The 21332-nt window shown below is 38.3% G+C and overlaps 2 protein-coding genes across 2 annotated transcripts in view; both read right to left on the bottom strand.

Moving 5' to 3' along the window:
* The window catches only part of LOC128203144 (uncharacterized), a 175012-nt gene that overhangs the window by 105175 nt on the left and 48505 nt on the right, over positions 1 to 21332 (bottom strand). The gene's annotated exons all lie outside the window — the stretch shown is intronic.
* LOC128203147 (uncharacterized protein CXorf38 homolog) overlaps positions 1458 to 21332 on the bottom strand; it is a 42918-nt gene continuing 23043 nt past the window's right edge. The window contains exons 2-5 of the mRNA XM_052904438.1: positions 13805 to 14390; positions 13052 to 13210; positions 7189 to 7246; positions 1458 to 4776 (exon numbers count right to left, since the gene is read on the bottom strand). Of these exons, the coding sequence (XP_052760398.1) occupies positions 4577 to 4776; positions 7189 to 7246; positions 13052 to 13210; positions 13805 to 14362 (975 nt within the window). The 5' untranslated portion in view covers positions 14363 to 14390 and the 3' untranslated portion in view covers positions 1458 to 4576. The remainder of the gene's footprint in view (positions 4777 to 7188; positions 7247 to 13051; positions 13211 to 13804; positions 14391 to 21332) is intronic.

Raw genomic sequence — 21332 nt, forward strand, 5'->3', positions numbered from 1 at the left:
CATCATCATCATCATCATCATCATCACCGTCGTTACCATGGCTTCCACCATCATCATCATCGACGTCGTCGACATCGTCTCAAGCTATACCACCACCACCACCATCATCATCATCATCATCATCGACGTCGTTACCACGGCTACCACCATCATTATCGACATCGTCTCAAGCTATACCACCACCACCATCATCATCATCATCATCATCGACGTCGGCGTAGTGGTTGTAGTCATTATTTTCTTGCATATCGGACGTATGTTTCCGGTCATGTGACCGGTGCTGGAAAAACTCATCTTACACCCCCATGTAAGATGAGTCACGCGCAACAACGCGCCACCTCTTATTTCTTTTTTAATGTATGGTTTATGAAAAGTATATTATGCAATTTCAATAAAGCGGAATCAAAAATATAAGAATACAATACTTTTAATTAAAATTGAAAATACATAATCGTAAAAGCGCAATTTTTAAAGGAACTATTTGACGTCAATAGTGATTTAAATTTACTGCGCTTTATGACGTCAGTACACAACGTAGCACGCGCTTTTTGGTGAAATGTACAAAAGTGCGTTTTCTACGTCAATTTTCCCACTAATTCCTAATTTTAGGTATGCAAGAAAAAAATATCAATCATGTTTTTCCCGTCCAGATCGAAAAATCCGACCCTCGGGCACGCTGCGTGACCGGTAACTCGGCAAGCCTCGTTACTTGCTTACGCGCGTGCCCTCGGGTCGGATTTTTCTATCCTTACCGGAAACACATGATAGATACTTATAATCATACTTATACTCATCATTCTAACACATTTTCATACTCATCGTATTAACCACGGCTACCACCATCATCATCATCGACGTCGTCGACATCGTCTCAACCACAACCATCATCATCATCATCATCATCATCAACATCGTCTCAACCACAACCACCACCACCACCACCATCAGAATCATCATCGACGTCGGCGTCGTGGTTGTAGTCATCATCATCATACTTATACTCATCATTCTAACACATTTTCATACTCATCGTATTAACCACCACAACCACCATCATCATCATCATAGCCGTCGTTACCACGGCTACCGCCATCATCATCATCATCGACGTCGTCGTCTCAACCACAACCATCACCATCATCACCATCATCATCATCGACATCGTCTCAACCACAACCACCACCACCACACAACAATCAGAATCATCTCATCATCACCATCATCATAATCATCTCATCATCATCGACGTCGGCGTCGTGGTTGTAGTCATCATCATCATCATACATATACTCATAATTCTAACATATTTTCATCCTCATCGTATTAACCACCACCATCATCATCATCATCATCGTCGTCGTTACCACCACCGCCATCACCACAATCATTATCATCATCATCATCATCATCATCATGCTAACACATCCTCACCCTCATTGTATTAAATACAAATCAAACAATATTTTCAACGTTTAATCATATATTCTTCAATTATAATCAAATTGTGTGATATGTTAAATAATAGGCAATTATATATTCTATTATTTAGGTAACTAAATCTACTCAATGTTTGGTTATTTCTTTTGTAGTATTTGTTGATACATAATATCATTTCGTAGATTTCATAATAATGTGAAATTTATGTAATTGATTATAAACATAAAAAGTCAACGTGTTATTGGTATACTCCTCTAATACAGAATTATATAAAATACAGCTGAGCAAGGACGCCATTGTAAATAAAGAAAAAACTAAATATTCCCCATTAATTCATAATCCATAAGCGAAGTAAATACGTAACATTTATCAAATGATATCGCATTAAACTAGGAAATGAGTTGCTTTATTAAGAGATTCTTTTAAAAAATGTCAATCAAGTTAAACCGACTATTGCACGTGTTGATTACGGACTGTTGTGTTATAATTAAAAAAGAAAGTTTTCATCCCCATCAGATATATTTAATAACGTCTGCCCCAACGACATTGCTGTGTACAGTTAAATCTATTTTAGGCTTAAAAAAATACATTTGGTTCGGGTTACCCGACCCTACCTACGGAATAGGCGCCGACCCTAACGTTTTTATAGTCAGTTTGAAAAAAAAAGAAAAACTAAAAAAAAATTGCTTTTCAATATGTAGTTTAAAACCTTAATTGCTTATATAGAAGATAACTTTAACAACATTCTCCAATGATGAAAATGACATTCTTATATAAAGCCTAATAAAAAAAATAAATAAAAAAGCCTACCTTCCATACCTATTTTTGAAAAGGATGTAACCCTAACCAAACAATTTCTTTTTAGGCCTTAGGATGCAAGTAAATACACAACATAAATCAAATTAATTAAATACACATAGAAAGTGGTTGATAATAATTAGTTCCTGGAAAAAGTGACATATATATCTATAAATAGAATGACACTTCCCCATTGATTGTTTCACTGTTTTTCATCAAATATGAATTCCCATAATCGATGCTAACATTTAAATTATTGTTCACATTTTGGTGGATCTGAAATGAATCCTCCACCTGTCTTCAAACTCGAGAACCTCGAATGACGGCGAACTGTCCATATGTTCTCGGATGTCTTTCATCTCACTGGCAGGTTTCACCTTGCAGTACCCCATGTTGCATGTAATGGTGTGTGGTATGTTCTTCATCGTCTCTATCAGACTCCGCACCGCCTCCGCTGTCATTGTCACACGCCTAAGTGTAATATCGGTGATGGAGGCTGGAGGGAGGAGGTGGAGCTCACCTAGATCTGTCTCCCATATGTCAAGGCTTTGTAACTGAGGGAGACTTGGTAGTGTATCCACAAGTAACTGGACATTCTTAACGCCCCATAACTCAACACGTTGTAGTTTACTCCACCTTTGATCGTGTTTAAATAATCTAAATATGTACATTTCAACATTCGATGATACATACTGTAAGTAACATGTTGTAATATGTGTTGGATCAACCTGCACACGTGTTGTATTGCCTCCCGTATACGCAGATATTCCAGCCTGTGACACTGGGACAGGTCATACTGCCCATCACGGAAATCCAGTCTCACTTCTTTGAGGGAGTCGGAGGAGGATGTGATCACCTCCTGCAGCTCTTCCCCATTAATGTGATCATTGCATACACTGATGTCTAGTGACTGAATACGTCCCTTGTTTATCATCATCAGCTTTTTTAACACTACGACATCCTCGTAACTATCAATATAGAAGTGTGCGAGATAGAGCGGTATGTCACCATAGTTGTTCGCCCTGGCTTCACGGTGTCCGGAGAGAATCAGGCGCTGAAGTAGATCAGCCTCTCTATTGTAGAATGATGGATGGTATGGTGGTCGGTATGGTGGTCTAGAACTATTGATCCATGAAGACATTTGTACACCGAGCTCGGGCTTCATTCCACATATGAAAATAAATGTCTCCCAAACATCTCCCAAGATATTTTCCTTATTATCTTGTTCGTACTTGTTTGATAGCTGACTGAAGTCGTTTCATTCAAACATAAATGAAGAGCCGCTAAAAAACTCTTGAAGTGTTTTATGAAAGAATGAAAAGTGAGATGATCTCTTGGTCAATGAGTTGGATTTCTTCTCCGTGAGTAAGCCTGACTTCAATGCAAATTCAACCTGTTCCCTGCTTAACAAAGCGTTGACTGTTTTGTTGCTGAAAACAACAGACGAATCTCTGCACTCTGAATACAAAGTTGTGTATGCTAACTTTGCCAGCGCAAGGTAAACCATGGGATTTTGCACGAAGCATTCGTGTTCCTTTAATACAGATGGCAGTTCAATTTCCGGAATGTTATTCCCGCTTTGCATACAACTAAGTCTACATGATAGCATGTTTATCACGCCAGCATAAATGTCACACTTTGAATCGGTTAACGATTTGCCCTCGAACCACAGGCACACGAGCTGGGTGATACTGATAGGTGCTGACAATAATCCTTTAAGATCCTTCTCTGACACCATTTTCATGAAAGCCCATGTGTTCGTTCATCCTCGTTTCCCCCATTAAGAATGTTGATGATATTTTCCACGAGTTGCCATGTGTCTGCTGCTCCTTCTATTTCAAGATATTTGTCGATCTTTGAATCCTGCACTCTAAACTGTGACATTCGCCAGGGACGCGTTGTCGTGAGGAGTGTGGCCTTGTTGGCCGAATTTCGGAAAGGGGTGACTTTTTCCTCAGTTTTGCAGGTACAGTTTACGTTTTCCGGATGGGTCCATTCGTCGAGGCCGTCAGCTATGATTAAACATGTTTCACTTTCCAGCACCGTCTGCAATAGCCGGTAACCATCATCGGCATCCTTCTCGTGGTAAATTTTACGTATAAGTTGATCCTTGATCATTTGTGCTAGATCACACGTTTTACCTGAATCTCGTAGGGTGACATGAAACAAAAATGCAAACTTTTTGAAGAATTCTGGGTCGGCAAAGCTTGTTTTAATACCGACGTTTTCCTCCGCTGGTAAATATTGGTGAGTCCAATCCAGGGCACACATTACGGAGAATGTGGATTTGCCATTGCCCGGTTCTCCAACAAGGAAAACATTCTGAGCAACTGAATTTCTTTTATGAAAACATCTGAAAATTTTGCAATTTTTTGACCGCTTTCTTTGTTGTCAGTTTTGCCGATTTTTCGATGATCTTTCTCCACAATTTCGGTGCCACGTAGAATTTCCTGAGTTTGGCGTTCTTTTCTCCGAGAATGGGAGATATCGGCATGTCGGCCAAAGTGGTTCGGTAATGGTTTGCCAAACGTAGTCGTAATCCTGAAGTAAATGTAAAGATATATCATTAAAAACATAAAAATAAGAACATATACGTTTGCATTATCACAAAACACTTGATGAGAAAACAGGAATCAGTTTTGTGACAAGACGCTGAATGATTGTACAAGTTAAACGTTGTATGAGTTCTTATAAGTATCTATCATGTGTTTCCGGTACGGATAGAAAAATCCGACCCGAGGGCACGCGCGTAAGCCGGTAACGAGGCTTTCCGAGTTACCGGTCACGCAGCGTGCACGAGGGTAGGATTTTTCGATCCGGACCGGAAAAACATGATTGATGATTGTTTTTTTGTATACCTAATATTATGAATTTGTGGGAAAATTGACGTAGAAAACGTACTGTTGTACATTTCACCAAAAAGCGCGTGCGAAGTTGTGTACTGACGTCATAAAGCGCAGTAATTTTAAATCACTATCGACGTCAAATAGTTCCTTTAAAAATCGCGTTTTTACGATTATTTATTTATTTTTAATTTTAATTAAAGTATTGTATACTTATATTTTTGATTCTGCTTTATTGAAATTGCATACTATACTTCTCGTTAACCATACAATGAATGAAATAAAAAAAAATGGCGCGTTGTTGCGCGTGACTCATCTTACATGGGATGTGTTAGATGAGTTTTTCCAGCACCGGTCACATGACCGGAAACACACGTCCGGTATGCAAGAATAATAATTTCTAGCACACCGGATAGGCATTTCCGGTGACGTCAGCCGTGCTGGAAAATCCCATCTGGCATCCCCATGCCAGATGAGTCACGCGCTGTGACGTAATACTTTCAATTTCTTTTATAATACACTTTATGTTATCATAATTATTAGATTAAAATAGATGAGTTCCATTAACATTAACTTTACAAAAATGAACTTTAAAACAAAAACAAAAAAATAACCCTATAAAGACATAATTTCGAAGGAACTTATTGACGTCTGCAGTGAATAAAAATTACTGCGCGTCATGGCGTCAGTAAACATCATCGCACGCGCTTTTTGGTGATATGTACAAAAATGCGTTTTTTATGTACTTTCTTCACAAAAAATGTAATTTACTGTATGCTAGAAAAAATATCTATCATGTGTGTCCGTTACCTGGCAACGCAGGTGCCCTCGGGTCGGATTTTTCTATCCGGAACGGGAACACATGACAGATATTATAAATCTGTTATGTGTTCCGTTCTGGATAGAAAAAAAAACCGACCCGATGGCGCTTGCCGAATTACCGGCTGCGCAGCGTGCCCGAGGGTCGGATTTTTCGATCTGGAACCGAGGAACCGACACATGATAGATATTTTTCTAGCAAACGTTGAATTACAATATTTGTGAAAAAATACATGGAAAAGCGCATGTTTGTACATTTTACCAAAAAGGGCGTGCGATGATGTTTACTCACGTCATGACGCGCAGTAAGTTTTATTCACTGCATACGTCAAGAAGTTTCTGAGTATCACGTCGTTTAAGGGTTACTTTTTGTTTTGAAGGTATATTTGAGTCAAGTTTATGTTTATCGCACTCATCTATTGAAATCTCATAATTATAGTTACATAAAGTGTATAATAAAAGAAATAGAAAGTATTACGTCAAAGCGCGTGACTCATCTGGCATCACGGTAGGGGTACCAGATGGAATTTTCTTGCATACCGGACGTGTTTCGGTCATGTGACCAGTGCTGGAAAAACCCACTTACACCACATGTAAGAGGAGTCACGCGCAACAACGCGCCACTTCTTATTTCTTTTCTTGTATGGAATATGAAAAGTAAATTATGCCATTTCAATAAAGCGCAATCAAATATATTTTTATATGAAAGTATTCAAAACTTTTGATTAAAATTGACAAAACGCGATTTTAAGAGGAACTATTTGACGTCAATAGTGATTTAAAATTACTGCGCTTTATGACGTCAGTAAACAACTTGGCACGCGCTTTTTGGTGAAATGCACAAAAGTGCGTTTTCTACATCAATTTTCCACAAATTGATAATTTAAGATATGCACAAAAAAAATTAAGCATGTGTTTCCGGTCCGGATTGAAAATTCCGACACTCGGGCACGCTGCGTGACCGGTAACTCGGAAAGCCTCGTTACCGGCTTACGAGCGTGCCATCGGGTCGGATTTTCTATCCGTACCGAAACACATGATATATATTTATATTCCAGCACGGCTGACGTCACCGGAAATGCCTATCCGGTGTGCTAGAAATGCAGAGTTTCAACACTATCTTATCTTTCTGAACGAAAGTTAGTGGGCGGAAACCATTTTTCTTTCTTAGAAACAGTGACCAACACCCTACTTCTCATAAGCAACCCAAAGCTAGCTCTTTACATAAGCCACCATACACACAGTTTTATCCATATCCATATACGTCAATTTGATCAAAAACGTCTCTTACCTTCCTTCAATATCTCCCCTTCGTTCTCAGCACTGATCTTGAAATCGTCTGTTTGCAGCTGTCAACAAAACAGATCAAGACATTAAGCATCCCATAATTCAAAGGCTATTTTACAAAATAATATAAACTATAAACTTATATTATAAAGACAAAATTTGAACAGAAAACAGTTTTACTACATCAGAAAGTGTATGTACGTTGTCATAAAGGTGACATGTGTAAATAAAACTATTTTTTATCTCGGGATCTCAACTAAATTACTCGTTCCCACGACTTGCATGTTGTTGCCACGACTTAATAATTTCGAGGCCACCACTTCGTACGTTTACGACGTGGGAGGGTTCAGACCAGTTGACGATTTGTGTCATGGGTCTGTAATGGGTCGTGACCCATCGGTACGCAACCTTGGTTTGGCCTCGCTTCTAATAGTGTCAAATAGGGACCCCACCTAAACTTAAGTCCGGTGATCTAATTACGTGCAAGGTCAAATACGGACCCCACCTACACTAAAGTCCGGTGATCTAATCAGGTGCAAGGTCAAATACGGACCCCCACCTACACTAAAGTCCGGTGATCTAATCAGGTGCAAAGTCAATTACGGACCCCCACCTACACTAAAGTCCCGTGATCTAATCAGGTGCAAGGTCAAATACGGACCCGCACCTACACTAAAGTCTCGTGATCTAATCAGGTGCAAAGTCAATTACGGACCCCCACCTACACTAAAGTCCCGTGATCTAATCAGGTGCAAGGTCAAATACGGACCCGCACCTACACTAAAGTCAGTTGATCTAATTAGGTGCACAGTCAAATAGGGACCCCCATCTTCACTGAAGTCCGGCATTGTTCGAAATTCGCGGTAGCCCGATAGTCCGAGGCTACCAAATTTCAGCTGGGGCTACCGATTTTCCACAGAAACTAGCCCGACCGGGATACCGTTTTTTCCTTATGTGAGTTAAAAAAGACCATGCCAATTAAATGCGTAAAACATCGTGTTTTTATTTTTTATTTTTCGCCATGCCTTATTATTTAAGAATGTGTCCTTTAAGGCGACTGGAGCGACTAAGTCGCCTTGACAACGGCGAAGTCGGATTCGCCGAAACTTACGATGATCAAAAAACTAATTGCTCTGCGATTTAGGGCTCAAGTCATGTGCTGAATGTTTGTTTATTTAATCAATGAATATAAACACATGTAAAAATTAATAATGCCCGAAGTGACAAGTAATTATCGATCAGTTTTTAACCAGTAACTGTGTCTGTTAGCAGCAGTCAAACTCTATGACGTCAATAACTCCGCCCATTATGTAAATTAACGGATGACATCGGCAGTTTTCGACAACTACGATGGCTATGAAAATCAACAATGCCAAAATAGAAATATCAACATTGATATTTTATTTATTTCGTTTAAATATATTGTATTTATTAGCTAAAATAAAAAGAAATATATTTAAGTTTGTAATGCGAACAGAAAATAATCATTCTACAAGCACGCGAACACCGCAGAGCTTTGGATTACGTTTGTGTCCACGGCATAAAGAAAATCCCCCAGGCAACAGCAATTACTGTAACAGAATACTTCGACAAGTAAACATGAATTCCCAAGATGAAGACGATTTTGTGTTTTCACCGCAAATGAAACGTAACGAAACGGCTATAGTCCACCTTAGCTTGCCGTGAAAACCGTGACAAAACGAAGCACGACGTAACAAAACTAGAAAGGAACTTCAGATGCCGGGGATTACATATGATTCCCGCCCCCCTACGGACGATTTATAAGTTGTGTAACGGCCTATTACGTACTGTCACGTGTCATTGCGTTTACCCCGTTTTACTACGACCTACTACGTTTCTCATCCACACCGTGGCAATTTTTTGACAGTTTAAAATTCTGGCCCGTCATGCGCGGCAATAACGGTCTGTCACGTTTGCATATCCCGTTCCCCCGCGCTGTCTCATGTTTATCCCGTTTTCTCCACGGTTGTCTGAAACGGGGCTGCCGTGGCCACCGGGAACATAGTGTAAACGTAGCATTACTGAACTTTTGATGACTACACTATTATATGTATGACTATAATTTATTATTGACGCATTGTTCAGATTGGGGAACATTTATTGAAACTGTATGAGCGTTCTTGATTAGATGATCAAAATCGTTGTGGAATCATATTCAAACTTCCAAAAATTATTCCGATCGAGTGATACTTTATAGCGTTTAAGTTTGGGCTAGTGAAATTGGTTTCGGGCTAGTAAAATTTCCTATCTGGTAGCCCGAATGGCTAGATTCAAATCCGAATTTCGTACACTGTAAGTCCGGTGATCTAATTAGGCGCACGGTCAAATAGGGGCCCTCACGAACACGAAAGAACGGTGATCTAATTAGGTGCAAGGTCAAGTAGGGGCCCTCACGTACACGAAAGTCCGGTGATCTAATTAGGCGCACGGTCAAATAGGGGCCCTCACGTACAGGAAAGTCCGGTGATCTAATAAGGTGCAAGGCCATATAGGGACGCCCACTTACACTAAAGTCCGGTGATCTAATTAAGTGCAAGGTAAAATAAGGACCCGCACCTACACTAAAGTCCGGTGATCTAATTAGGTGCAATGTCAAATAGGTACGCCCACTTACACTAAAGTCCGTTGATCTAATTAAGTGCAAGGTAAAATAGGGACCCGCACCTACTTTCAGTGTTTACCTGTCGCAATGTCCTGTGAAGGAAACAAATGTTTTCGCTTTGTCTGTAGGTGGATCAAATAGGGCCCTGACCTACACTAAAGTTTGTTGATCTAATTAAGTGGAAGGTCAAAAAGGGACCCGCACCTTCACTAAAGTCCGGTGATATCTAATTAGGTGGATCAAATAGGGCCCCGACCTACACTAAAGTCTGTTGATATAATTAAGTGGAAGGTCAAATAGGGACCCCACCTTCACTAAAGTCCAGTGATCTAATTAAGTGGAAGGTCAAATAGGGACCCCCACCTACAGTAAAGTCCGTTAATTTTATTAAGTGCAAGGTCGAATAGGGGCCCCACCTACACTTCAGTCCGTTGATCTGATTAGGTGCACAGTCAAATAGGGAACCCCACCTACACTAAAGTCCGGTGACCTAATTAAGTGGAAGGTCAAATAGGGGCCCCCACCCATACTAAAGTCCGGTGATCTGATTAAATGAAAAGTCAAATAGGACCCCACCCCCCGCCTGCAGTAAAGTCCGTTGATATAATTAAGTGCAAGGTCGAATAGAGGCCCCCACCTACACTAAAGTCCGTTGATCTGATTAGGTGCAAGGTCAAGTAGGGTCTGGTGACGAGGTCAAACCATACTATTCTAAATTGTATTCAATATACGCATACCTGATCCGCACAAAAGGTAGTCCACTCGATATAATTCCCAATCGCTCCTCTTACACAAGAGTACACAGATATCTTTGCACGAGTTTATCGAATCTGATATAAAACAAGAGCTGTCACAGAGACAGCGCGCTCGACTATTCCGCCGCTTTTCAGTGTAAGGATTGAAAAGTTTTGGCGAAACATGCATGAATCACTGTTAGATTAGATTTCAATGCAATACATGATGTGCGGAGATATTAACATAAATGTGGTTACATGCAAAATTTTAACCAGAATTTTTAAGTAAGTGTAATAATAAAGGGCCATTAATTGCAAAACACTTTTATCTAACTTGATTATTCAATTAGGTTGGGTGGTTGAATACCATTGTATAAAGTCTCAATGCAATACATTAAGTAGTTGCTGAGATATTATCCTATGTGTGCTAACAAGACCTTAACCAGAATTTCTAAGAAGCATAATAAAGGGGCAAATATTATATAATATGAAAGATAGAGTTATCTTACTTGATTAAATAAGAAGGTTAAATGGTTGGGAGCCTGTGTGTAAAGTTTAAATGCAATACATGATGTATTCGCTGAAGCATTGACTTAAAAGTGGTTACATGCAAAACCTTAACCAGAATTTCTATGTTGAATAAAAAGGGGCCATTATTTGAATTTAATGCAAACTAGAGTTATCTTACTTGGTTATTTAAGTAGATTGGATGGTTGAGTACCATTTTATAAAGTCTCAATGCAATTCATCCAGTAGTTGCTGAGATATTAACCTATGTGTGCTTACATGCAAAACCTTAACCAGTATTTCTGAGTCGAATAATTAAGGGCAATTATTTGCATTAAATGCAAACTAGAGTTATCTAATTTCGTAAATTAAGTAGGTTGGATGATTGAGTACCATTGTATCAAGTCTCAATGCAATACCTCAAGCAGTTGCTGAGATATTAACCTATGTGTGCTTGCACGCAAAACCTTAACCAGAATTTCTAAGTCAAATAATAAAGGCCTATTATTTGCATTAAATGCAAACTAGAGTTATCTTACTTGGTTAATTGAGTAGGTTGGATGGTTGAGTACCATTGTATCAAGTCTCAATGCAATACCTCAAGTAGTTGCTGAGATATTAACCTACGTGTGCTTGCACGCAAAACCTTAACCAGAATTTCTAAGTCAAATAATAAAGGCCTATTATTGGCATTAAATGCAAAGTAGAGTTATCAAACTTGGTTAATTAAGTAGGTTGGATGAGTACCATTGTATAAAGTCTCAATGCAATACCTGAAGTAGTTGCTGAGATATTAACCTATGTGTGCTTGCACGCAAAACCTTAACCAAGGGGTGACGCAGACGCTTGGGTGAGTAGTATAGCTCTCCTTATTCTTCGAATAGTCGAGCTAAAAAGGACACTTGCAATCATACCTTTTTTCAGCTGTTTCACGGTCTCGCACCCTCGAGTCGGTATGATAGTTTCGTTATGTCCTCTAGGATATGAGTTCATACCTGTTGAAGCACTTCTACAGTTCTTTGAGCTTAGGGTATACATGTTAGTTTAATTGTGTCCCATAACATAATAAGTCAATTCCGGGTGCACACATGTGCAGAAGTTGGCAGTCAAGTCGTCTGCGAAGTTTCACCATGCATAATAAAATTATTTTTAATACTCTTGCCTGAACTACACAAAAAATAGTACACACGTTATAATTTAAAAGTACTCTTCCAGCAAGTTACTATGTATTTCTACACACGTCGACCGAATTTAATACAAAAAAGTAAATGTTAACTCATACCCTTTCTCATACCTGTTCTGTGGCGTGTTGTGCCTTACATCGGTATGCTGGTTCAGCTGTGTCATCTATCGCATACAGTCAAACCTGTTTAATCTGTTCCACGGCATGTCGTGCCTAGGGCCGGTATGCTAGTTAAGTTGTGTCATCTATCTTGTAAAGTCACCTGTTTAAACTATTCCACGGAGTGTGGTGCTATGGGCCGGTATGCTAGTTCAGTTGTGGTTTTTATCATGTAAAAGCATACCTATTTAATCTGTTTCATGGGATATTGTGCCTTGAGTAGGAATACTAGTTCAGTTGTGTCATCTATCATGGAAAGCCATACCTTTTTGTTCTGTTCCACGGCGTTTCGTACCTAGGGCCGGTATGCTAGTTCAGTTGTGGTTTTTATCATGTATAAGCATACCTATTTAATCTGTTTCATGGGATATTGTGCCTTGAGTAGGAATACTAGTTCAGTTGTGTCATCTATCATGGAAAGCCATACCTTTTTGTTCTGTTCCACGGCGTTTCATACCTAGGGCCTCTATCATGGAAAGCCATACCTTTTTGTTCTGTTCCACGGCGTTTCGTACCTAGGGCCTCTATCATGGATAGCCATAACTGCTTAATCTGTTTCGCGGCTTGTGCCTTTGGCCAGTATGCTAGTTCAATTTTGCCATCTCTCTTGTAAAGTCATACCTGTATAATCTGTTTAGTCCGCTATCATGTAAATTTGTACCTTCTTAAGCTGTTCCACAGCGTGTTGTGCCTCGGGTCTTTTTATTAGTTCAGTCTTATCCTCGAGCAGGGTGCGTAGCTTGAACAGGAAGTCCACTAGTTCTGTGTCCTTGACCCTCTGGTCATGGGAATGGCGTATGCGTCGACCAATGTCCCGAACCTTAAATGTAATGTTTGAAATAAGTTTTGACTAACATAGCTTGTAGTTGTGGTGAAGATGGCCCAAATTGAAATGCATACTATCATGCAATATGTAGTAACTATATATTCACTTTAAGACTTCTTGGTTGTTTGGATTAGAGTAATGAATGTACAAAATAATCAGAGCAACTTCAAGTGTATATTGAAACATTCTACACTTATTATGAACATTCTTTAAAGCTGAACTCTCACAGATTGACCGTTTGGGCCACGGTTTTGTCTGGGAATTAGCCAATGTTTGTGTTAATGTCTGGAAACCAGTGATATAAGACTGCTGACAAATGATCTGATCTGGGGTTTTTTCATATTTTTTTGTTCGAAAATCAATGTTTTATGGCTAAAAATGTTAGTAACGCTTTTAGAAAAAAATGAGTTTTTTTGCCGTTTTTTAGTGAGTATCTTATATGACTGAATTAAATATATTGATGCCCAAATAAGCTAATTCTGGGATAAAAAATGGAAGTAAAAGTCAAAACTGTCAATCTGTGAGAGTGCAGCTTTAAAAAGTCATCGAAATCGCATAATATGATTATAGTATGATTCATATGTTTACCTCTGTTAACAAATTTGGCTGTGTTGCAACGTCAAATGACAGCTTGTTCTGGAAATCCTCGCAATTCATCATGACGCTGATCACGCCGTTGAAGTCACTGTATTTGATGGAGGACACGGTTTTGTAGCCATCAGGAGGCAGGAAACACTTGCCTATCTCCCAGGGAATGGTACTCCATTTGTCGGCGTTTGTGTTCTTCCATGATGGTCCCGAAAACCTGTGATGTTTGACTATTTCATCACTGACGTCTTCACAAATCCCATTTGGACAAGGAACATACTGTTTTGAAGGACCGTTATGAAATTTGCAGTTTTTTTTACTTGTGCATATCTTAGGAGTGAAGCACTTCAACACGTTCTCTGTGAAACATTGTGCACATGTTGCCCCGCCTGGAAGACCCTTAGATGTTCTGACGTTGTTATAGATGTCCTGGTGTACGCATGTCAGCACATCTTCAACAAAACCTTGTAAACCCTCCTTGGTTATGTTGAGGGCGAAGGCAGCCTTGACCCAGTTCTGGGCTTCCTTATCCTTTAATAACTCCCGATAAGAGGCCATTGTTTTGCCATGAGATTGTCTTTAATACCTGGTAAAAGAAACAAGTCACTGAGTATTACTTACATTACAAAAGTCCCTTCGGATTCTTATACAAATTGGAATTACTATCATTCAAATTAGAGCTGCAGTCTCACAAATTTACTGTTTTGCCAACTTATTTATTATTGTCTTGGAATGAGCCATGTTTTTGCATAAATATCTGCAAACTAGTGGTATTAGACTGCTGACAAAAGATCAGATTGCAGATTTTCATATTTCCATCAAAAATTGATCTTTTATAGCTAAAAGAGTTACTAACGGTTTAAGAAAAACGCATAAAACATCAATTGTTTAACTAAACTATGAAAATCTGCGATCTGATTTTTTGTCAGCAGTCGTATATCACTGGTTTCCATTCATTTTCATAATTATAAATTGGCTCGTTCCAAGACAAATTTTTTTAAGTTGTCAAAACGTTCAATCTGTGAGAGTGCAGCTTTAAAAAAGTGTTGAAATAGCAGCCACATTTTTCACGACGTAAATTAAAATATTATTGGCCTGCATAATATCCCTATTGCACTCTATCCGCATATTACATTACATGAACCAAGTTTTAATACTTCATTATACAGGGCAAAGATCCAGTTAAGAGATTGGTATATATACTGCTATAGCAGCCAAATAATTCATTAATAGGTGCTATACAAAGCAGCTTTTATAATTTGTGGACAACATTTTCGCTGTTATAATAGGACCCTTTTCAAGTGTAGTAAATTGATTCTTTATGTTGCCATGGCGACCACATTTTTGTCTGGCGCTTACGACATATCAAGTTTCTAAACACTTTCTAGTTATGTAAAATTCGAGTTTAAGTAGCATTTTCACTATTTATGTTGCCATGGTAACCACAATTTTGTCGTACAAAAAAAAATGTGCATGATATTCGGACGGACATACCCTACGGTGAAATCGGTAGGGGGTTAAAATTATTATATAATATACAGCATAACATGATTTAAGTAATAACCTTTGTAATGTTTCACAGTTTTTATAGTGTTTACCAAAATAAATAATTTGATGAGATGCTGTCGGATAGCTCATTATTTGTGAAAATACATACTGACAACCCTTAAATCAGCTTAGTATTCGATATAATATTTGGTCTACTTGTACGGGGCCCTATTTAAATCCACCGATTTAAAAGATTAAATTCAATAATTTTCCTAAATAAATGTACTGCAGATTTTAAGCATACTGGCATACTGTCATCCCATTGGGCAAAAATATAATTTCGAACGCTAATTTCGTTTCTCAATATTAAAGTATGAAAAATGTTTCTTGCTGATAAAACATCCAGCTGTCACCCTGTATATTAAATCGATGCTGATCCGTGGTCTAGTGGTAACACACTTGACTGTCAACCCAGGGGTCGCAGATTCGATTCCCATGCAGGCCTACAGCCTAGAGTATCAGGGGCAATGGTTACGAACAGTCTCAAATCCAAGTCTAGACTCAGACTCAGAAAAACTTTTTTATGAAGGAAGAAAATATCATCTTTGTTCCATTTTTTACAACAACAAAGCGTAATGCCAGTAAAACATTCAAATAGTAGTATATTTTCGCAAAATTCACCATCAATATTTTTCTAGAAAGAAATTAACAATGAATTGAAGATTTGAAATTTTGACTTTTCAAGAGTCTGAACTCAGACTTGAGAGTGTTTGTAATCATGGTCCCAGGTGTCACCAGATAAGTCAAATTTAATTAAAGAACTATGTTTCATTCACTATTTTTCAGTACATGAATAAATGCATTGCTATTAAATACAGTTGTATTCATTGTATAATTTATATTTATCCTTCTGACCGGATATATTTGTTTGTTATATTAAATTTATGTCAAGTTTTGTTCTATTTGTTTCTTTGTATTATGTTTTGATTATCATGTGTCATGTCTGTTCATATCGGAGGAAATAAAGAATACCTCTCTCTACTTTTTGACATGACATGTTAAAATAATAATTGCAATGGTGTTAGAAAAAAATAAGTCGCCAGGGGGCGGACCATGATTCGACGTTAGAGGGGCATAACTTAGGGGCGCACCCTTTTACTTGCGCCCCTCACACAGAAACGAAATGGATTTGGTTTCAAGTGTTAGGTTGTTTTGGGGTGTTTTCTTGGTTTTTTTTCCTCCCCCCAAACAGAAAATAAAAATAAAATCTTGTCCGAAATGGTGCATGTTTGGCTTATCTAATTACATTTCAACCCCTAAATTGAAAAAAAGAATACTTGGACGATTAAAGTGGAGTGGGGGGTGCCCTCCCCCCTCCTGAATCTAGCGTAGCGTGTTAAAAATGTAAGTTAAATTCTACAAAATTTAATGATGTTAATGTGAATTTGAAAACAAACCGACGAATCTTGAAAACATCTTGATGAGAAACAGAGAGGAATCAATAATTAATCTATATAAAATAATAACGCTGAAAGTGGAAATGAGTTGCCTAAACGATCATGGATTACTTCTTATTGCATACCGGACGTGTGTTTCTGGTCATGTGACCGGCGCAACAACGCCCCACTTCTTATTTCTTTTATTGTATGGTTTATGAAAAGTATCTTATGCAATTACAATAAAGCGGAATCAAAAAAATAAGTATACAATACTTTTAATTAAAATTGAAAATAAATAATCATAAAACTGCAATTTTTAAAGGAACTATTTGACTTCGATAGCGATTTAAAATTCCTGCGCTTTATGACGTCAGTGCACAACGTCGCACGCGCTTTTTGGTGAAATGTACAAAAGTGCGTTTTCTACATCAATTTTTCCACAAATTCATAATTTTAGGTATGCAAGAAAAAATAACAATCATGTGTTTCCGGTACAGATCGAAAAATCCGACCCTCGGGCACGCTGCGTGCCTCGTTACCGGCTTACGCGCGTGCCCTCGGGTCGGATTTTTCTATCCGTACCGGAAACACATGATAGATACTTATACGGGCTTGAAGACGCGTTTGTCTATACAAGCCCTCTTACGGTTTGTACGTGTATGCAAGGGACTACTTCTTTTTGCCGGAGTGATAGGTATGAAAAAATTTGGGCACCACTGAACAATGAAAATGAGAACCAGAAAAGCTCGCCATACATTGTTTGTATAAAGCGCGTGCATGCCGGCAAGCAAATTGTACATGTTTTGGGCGGGGTTCGACCTCCGTAAACCAATGAATATTCATCACGGGAACATCCGAGGTACATGTATTTTTTAGATCGGAACTTCCATATATGGATATGAGTTAAAAATAGTACTGCATTTAAAAGGAAAGCGTGTTTTACTATGTGCAATACAGTATGTAGCAAATGGTTTTTGTCATTGAAGCAGTTATTACATCCGACAAAATCACTAAGTATCGCTGAAACTAATTAAGGAATGAATTGCGGGGTTGATGTCATTGAACGCAATTGGGTTGGTCAATGTGTCACGCGTACTTTGACCAACCCAATTGCGTTCATATCCCTGATAATGACATGATGACAACCCCGAAATTCATTCCTTATATTTACACCAATAGTTCAATATTTCATTCAAGAATTGTTAAAAAAATACTTCATTTCAATTTAAAAAAACCTTTCAGTAACCCGTTCTTACCCATTCGGTAAATAGAACGACCTGACTATAACCGGAAACATTTTTTTCAAATCACGTCACAATAATGCGGGAAAAGATCAACTACTTGAAATCACTTTAAAACGTAAAATTGAAACACTTCTGGTACCAATATATTTAAAATATAATAAACTAACACTTTTAAAAATGTTGAGCTATATTTTACGCGACCTGCAGACACAATACAACCAATAACAAGATCAATAGCTTTCATGTATATTGTGCAATGAATTACGATCCGAACTGATCCGAAGATGTTGCGTGATGAACGCAATTGCCGAAAGGCAGTTCATTTAAGGAATGGAAGTTGAGGTGTAAATATATGCTTATGGAATCAAACTTGACAAGAGATGTTAGTGAAACATTTATGCCCCCTTGGGAGCCAAATTGTTAGTAGGATTTGGACACTTAAATAAAATATGGACAATCAGAAAACCTTTTTTCAGCTTACAGTCACACTGACCTTGACCTTTGACCCACTGACCTCAAAATCAATAGGGTTCATCTGCTGGTCATGACCAATAAGCCTACCTAGTATGAGGTCCCTGGGTCAAAGCGTTCTCAAGTTATTGATCGGAAACCGTTTTTCATGTTAAGGTCACACTGACCTTGACCTTTGACCCACTGACCTCAAAATCAATAGGGTTCATCTGCTGGTCATGACCAATACACCTACCAAGTATGAGGTTCCTGGGTCAAAGCGTTCTCAAGTTATTGATCGGAAACCGTTTTTCATGTAAAGGTCACACTGACCTTGACCTTTGACCCACTGACCTCAAAATCAATAGGGTTCATCTGCTGGTGATGACCAATACACATACCAAGTATGAGGTCCCTCGGTCAAAGCGTTCTCAAGTTATTGATCGGAAACCATTTGGTATTCCGACCGACCGACAGACAGACAGACCGACCGACCGACCGACATGTGCAAAACAATATACCCCACTTTTTTCAAAAGGGGGCATAATAAATATATTAATCCGCATTTCACGCTACAATGAACTTTATGAAGATTTCAATAGAGCATTGGACGCCATTTTGTTTATAAGGAACCACAACAACAACAACAAATGGAGCCATAACAAATCCTACTCCTAGTTTGGAAGCCGAGCAAATAAGTTTGAATTTATTGTAAAGGTGAGTTCATCTGAGATGCATGTTTTTATTTTTTTTATTGAATTTCATATTTTGAAAACTCAAACGGTTTACTAGAAACTTCACGCTTTATCTATCTTCGCTTTCCAACTTAGGTACGGGGTTTCCCGGATTTACGGAGATTTAAATATTGCCTTTTCTACTTTTATTTCACAGGGTTTTCTCATATTTTGTTTGAAAGCATCAGATTAAACGGTTATGTGTCAGTTTTACAACGATTGTTTGGGATATTAAGCTGCTAAACATAATCTTATAGTAGGTGAAACAATTTGTTAATGTCATGCCGACGGCTGCTGCCATTTTGAATATTCTGAACAATCTGCATTATGACCCATAACACACAAAAAACAAACCAGAAACGTTACTTTCTGTACTTTCTAAATACGCGAGTCACAATGTTGTTCTTTTTTAAGATTTAATGTATTACTGAATGAAAAAAATGAACAGTGATTGGGCTAGTCTTATTTATTGCTGTATTGTTTTTAATTGACAGGTTAACAATTGCAAATTATGAAAGAAAAAGAGAATTTATTCAGCGTACATTTAGACCTAATTTTATACATGTATGTCTTATTTATTGAATATTCACGTGTCTTTTTGATCTTATATAAACAATTTATGCACTAGTCAATTGTACCCCCCCCCCCCCCCCCCCCCGCCATAATACATACAGTGTAGGACAGATTTTTCCAGCACTGGAAACATGACCGGAAACACATGTCGGGTATGCAAGAAAACTTGTCAGAGTGAGGATGGAAAGTGGGTCCAACTCCCTGAGTGTGATGATCCCCTCCAAAAAAATATAGTGCCTGTTTAAACCAAAGCCCTCCACCACTTGCTTACAATTATATATTTAAATTATATATATGATAATGAAAATTTTAAGTGTTCCCTGGTTATGCGAGTAGTAATTGTACCCCCCCCCCCCGACACGCACACACTTGATATCCATCCCCCATCTCCCCCCAACACAATTTAGTGTAAATGCCAGCTTTACCAACCTAACTAGAAGCCATTATTGAATGTCCTCATGAAAATAAGTTTTTTGGTAAGTCCATCAACCAAGTTTAGTGCATCTTTTTAGTAATCCAATTCCTTAATAACTTACTATAAATTTGTTATTGTTTGCAACAGGTTGGAGATGGGGATGATGACAGACCATCCAGCCAAACTTAAATTGAAGCAGACATCATGCGGTTATTAGTATTTCACAATCTCTTTACGAAAATATATCCAATCAGTAGCATTGTTTGAGCGGGTTTGATTCTTTTCAGTTTATCTTTTCTTTTTGCTTCATTCCTAAACTAGAGATTGCTTTTTTGAAAAAGCGCTTGTCTCCCCTATTGTGTGGTCGTAGCTGAGAAAAAATAAATGATGGACATGAAATTTGTAACTTTGGACTGGAGACAAACCAACAGTGAAGATGGTTTATTCGATTATATTAAATAGTGAAGAGAAGAAAGTGTTGTTGATTAATCATGGAAAATGTAAACGAAGTTTGCATTGTATGAAGTTCCTGGGCGCAAGCGTTATTCAATTATTGATCGGAAACCATTTTTCAGCTCACAGTCATCGTGACCATGACCTTTTACCTACTGATCACAACATCAATAGGGATCATCTACATAACCAACTTGCATACCAAGTATAAAGTTCTTGGGTGCAAGTGTTCTTTAGATACTGAGCGGTAACCATTTCTTCAACTCAAGGTCATGGCAACCTTGACCTTTGACCTACTGATCTCAAAATCAATAGGGGTCATCTACTAGTCATGACCGACTAGCGTACCAAGAATGAAGTTCCTGGGTACAAGCGTACAAGCGTTCTTAAGTTATTGAGCAGAAACCATTTTTAAGCTTAAGGTCACCGCCAACGTATCATTTTTTACCTGAAGGTAACCTTGACCTTTGACCTTTTGATCTGAAAATCAATAGGGGTCATCTTCTAGTCATGAACAACTAGCTTACCAAGTATGAAGTTCCTGAAACCAAAGGATCTTTAGTTATTGAGCGGAAACTTTTTCTTCACTTCAAGGTCATGGCAACCTTGACCTTTGACCTAGTGATCTCAAAATCAATATGGGTCATCTTCTAGTCATGACCAACTAGCATACCAAGTATGAAATTCCTGGTTGCAAGCGTTCTCTAGTTATTGAGCGGAAACAGTTTCTTC

This window comes from Mya arenaria, chromosome 9, assembly GCF_026914265.1.
Source record: "Mya arenaria isolate MELC-2E11 chromosome 9, ASM2691426v1".
NCBI classification, from domain to species: domain Eukaryota; kingdom Metazoa; phylum Mollusca; class Bivalvia; order Myida; family Myidae; genus Mya; species Mya arenaria.